Genomic DNA, 3,277 nt, shown 5'->3' with positions numbered 1-3,277 from the left:
AAGGTGCTAAACTGAGCAGCTAGGATGCTGTTGATAATGTTCTGCCAATGCAGTAACTGGCTTCCCACACAGTAACTTATTCACGTAGTCATACATCCTTAAAAAGTCAGCCACTTCAGAGCAGTAGAAAACGTCAGTCTCTTACTCAGTGTCTCAAATATTGAGTGCAGCATCTGAAAGATATAAATGGATAGAAGACAGTGCTAGTAAGTTAATAATTTGTAGAAAAATAATTACTAGTTGAATAATTTGAATGGAGTTAAAAATATTGGTTCCTATGTCAATATTGCTTCCTTCTCAATTTCAACAGGGCCTTCCTATTCACCAGGAAAAAGCTACAGTGTTTAACACTGGCTGAAAATGCCAAAATGACAGTGACATTCAACAGCACGGATGCAGTTCTTTATGAGAAGAAAAGTACGTATATAGTAAAATGGTACACATTTACACGTTAAGCCTATTTTAACTGCATCCTTGCATTCTCTGCTGTGGTCCTGGAGCAAACCATTGCAGGTGGTGACAGTTTCAGTGAGGTGGGCCTGTACCCATTATGAACTGGGCTGAAACTGCCAGAGAATTTCACATATAGCATCAAGGCTCCTTATATTTGAACTTATATTTCACTCCTTCAGTCATATTTTATTTGGACCAGGCAGAATAAACATACTCCAAAGCAAAAATCATGCATTTCTCTGCCCTTTAAGGATTTGCAGTCCTCTGCTTCATGGAGCTGGTGGAGTCCTTGGTCATACAAATTTTCAAGACTACAGGATTATCTACTTCTATGTACCCGCTCCTCTAATTTTCTGTGTAATAATTCAGTCAAGAATTATTTGACTGAAATATTGTATTGACTTATAAGTGGTGGGTTTTTTTTAATTATAATAAAATGTTCATGTTTTGTAAGCTGTTTTGTTTATGCTTAATTCTTGTTATATGCCAGACTCAGATAAGTGGCTTGGTTTTAAGATTATTTTTTGAATTAATTAACTAATGCTTTTCTAAGTTTTGAATAGATGCTATATAGCTGGAAAGATAAATATTTTTTAACTAGACTATCTTCATAAGTTTTGTGGGAATGTAGATAATGCAGTCACAAACACTAACTTCAATGAGTCTTCTAGGAAAAAGAAAGCTCCTATTACTAACTGATATGTAAGATGAATAGTGAACATTTCTTGTAAGAACATTTCAGTTTGTTTGAAAAGACAATTATTTTCAGTGTCTTTACAATTCTGAAGCATTTGAAAGATATACAGAAAACTGAAACTGCATGAATAATCATGGTGCAGGTCTCCTTTGCCTTATCAAAGTTTTAAAGAGAAAGCAGTTCATGTCCAAATTCCCAGCTAGTATAAACTGATACAATTCTGATTAATTCATTAACTTCTGCTGGAGATCTGGTCCAAACATAACAAAAAGCTAGAATGTTAACATTTAAACATCTGTATCCTAATTCTTCTTCTACTAGACAGGATAATGGGTTGTCAGGTTCATGGCACTAGGTGCAGCTCAGTTTGTAACAGCTATCTTCAGTAAGTACTAGCTTAACCTCTAGCTGATTATCAGCCAGTGACATTTTGTTCTTATGGTGCAATATGTGTTCCTTGGTGTCTTCCTTCTATGCTAACAACGAGTGGATTTTCTCACCAGTTTTCCTGAACTTGCAGTTTATGTTTAACTCGGACGGATTACTAAAGCCTTAAAAGCTAGAATTTGAAGTGTACTGCTTGATTCTTGAGTGTTATTGTGGTCAGATTCCTTCCGTTTTAAAAGGCAAAACCACTGTTACAGTTACTTTGATCAAAAGACTTTAGCTCTACAGTCATGTCCCCCCCGCCCCAGTAACAGACCTCACAAGACTAAAGCCTATGGAGAGCTCTTCTCCACTTTTGTTTTTCACATGTTCCTCATAGACCACTGATGTGTGAGTCACCAGTACAGAAGAATATTGGAGCAGGTTCAGCCAAATCATTTCTGGCACAAGTGAAATACCTGTAGAAATAATGGGTGTAGCCAATGCCTCAACACTTTAAATGTGGGGTTTTTTTACTGAAGTCAAAATTTATTAGAGTTTTCCTTTGATGTTAGAACAGGATAAAGGAGGAGTATGTGCTCTGTAAATTCCTCTGCAGATGTTGGAATCGAAGAGACACATGTACAAGTCATTAATTACTAAATTGAAATTAGCCCTTCTAAGTGAATGAATAATTCTCACTGACCCTATTATATGCTGTCACAGAGGGCCAGACAATAACTCAGGCTTAAACTGGTACAAATCAAGACAATATCCCTAACTTCATCAGGGCCCCTTTACATTGCTTGCCGTTGTTCAAGCTCTTCCAAACTTCTGAAACATCTGAAGAGACACATCTGATCCTCATTTCAGCAGCAAAAGACTTGGTTTTATACCCAGGAGCCTTGGCCTCTCAGGAAAAGGAGAGAGCACTGCTTGGCTTCTCTTCTTTCTTGTCCGCCTCCTCCAAAGCTATTGCCTGGAAGACAGGCCTGGTGCCTCCAGCCTCAATGTTCACCCCAGTGACCTTCCCGAACACATGCAATCTAGAAACCTAGTCAGATCCTTCAGCTCTGCTGCTCGTACCCCCATTGAAGCCACCTTTTCCTGCAGAAAAAAGGCCTAGCTTGGCACCCTCTCATGCTTCAGAATGGATTTGTCTTGTTTACTTTTTATCCTTAACTGAAACTGTAGGGTTAGATATGGGTCTGCTCCCCTCTCCCCTCATCCTCTTGGAAGCGGAACTTTTCCTTCCTGGCCATGACCAGGACTGAAAGAAATGTCACCACGTGAGTCCACTGCAGGAGACACTGTGTCTGGTTCCTCACACTGAGGCACCAGCTCACTAGCCTGTAGGTGCCTGTCACGGCAGGGGTCCCCCATGAATGGAGGCGCTTGTCCGGGTGTCAGGCCCAGGACAGAGACATGGTTACCTGTTGTCTTTCCACAGGGTGAAACTAAGTGTCCCACCTAGGCACGGCAGGTAGCCACCTCTCTTGCCTTCACTGCCATCACTGTGTGGGCTGTCAGAGCAGACGCATTCATCTGCAGCCCTTCTGTAGAGCCACCAGCCCTTTGATGTGACTGGGAGACCTTTTCTGATCATTTTAAAGTAAAGGCTGACTCTTCTCAGCTCCCACTGCAGACTGAGCAGAAATCAAGTCTCCTTCATATTTAGCATCTATCAATGTCACTGAAAGCTGCAGTCAGGCACTTGTGATGCACACATCACTGCACCACAGCTTGGACAGTAGGTCATTG

At 40.6% G+C, this 3,277-nt stretch overlaps 1 protein-coding gene across 1 annotated transcript in view; it reads left to right on the top strand.

Moving 5' to 3' along the window:
* Positions 1-3,277, top strand: part of LOC103918280 (plasminogen-like) — a 31,429-nt gene that overhangs the window by 3,363 nt on the left and 24,789 nt on the right. The window contains exon 3 of the mRNA XM_009325572.1: positions 311-417. Within this exon, the coding sequence (XP_009323847.1) occupies positions 311-417 (107 nt within the window). The remainder of the gene's footprint in view (positions 1-310; positions 418-3,277) is intronic.

Source organism: Pygoscelis adeliae, unplaced genomic scaffold, assembly GCF_000699105.1.
Source record: "Pygoscelis adeliae isolate BGI_AS28 unplaced genomic scaffold, ASM69910v1 Scaffold300, whole genome shotgun sequence".
NCBI classification, from domain to species: domain Eukaryota; kingdom Metazoa; phylum Chordata; class Aves; order Sphenisciformes; family Spheniscidae; genus Pygoscelis; species Pygoscelis adeliae.
This window is presented reverse-complemented; position numbering and strand designations above follow the sequence as displayed.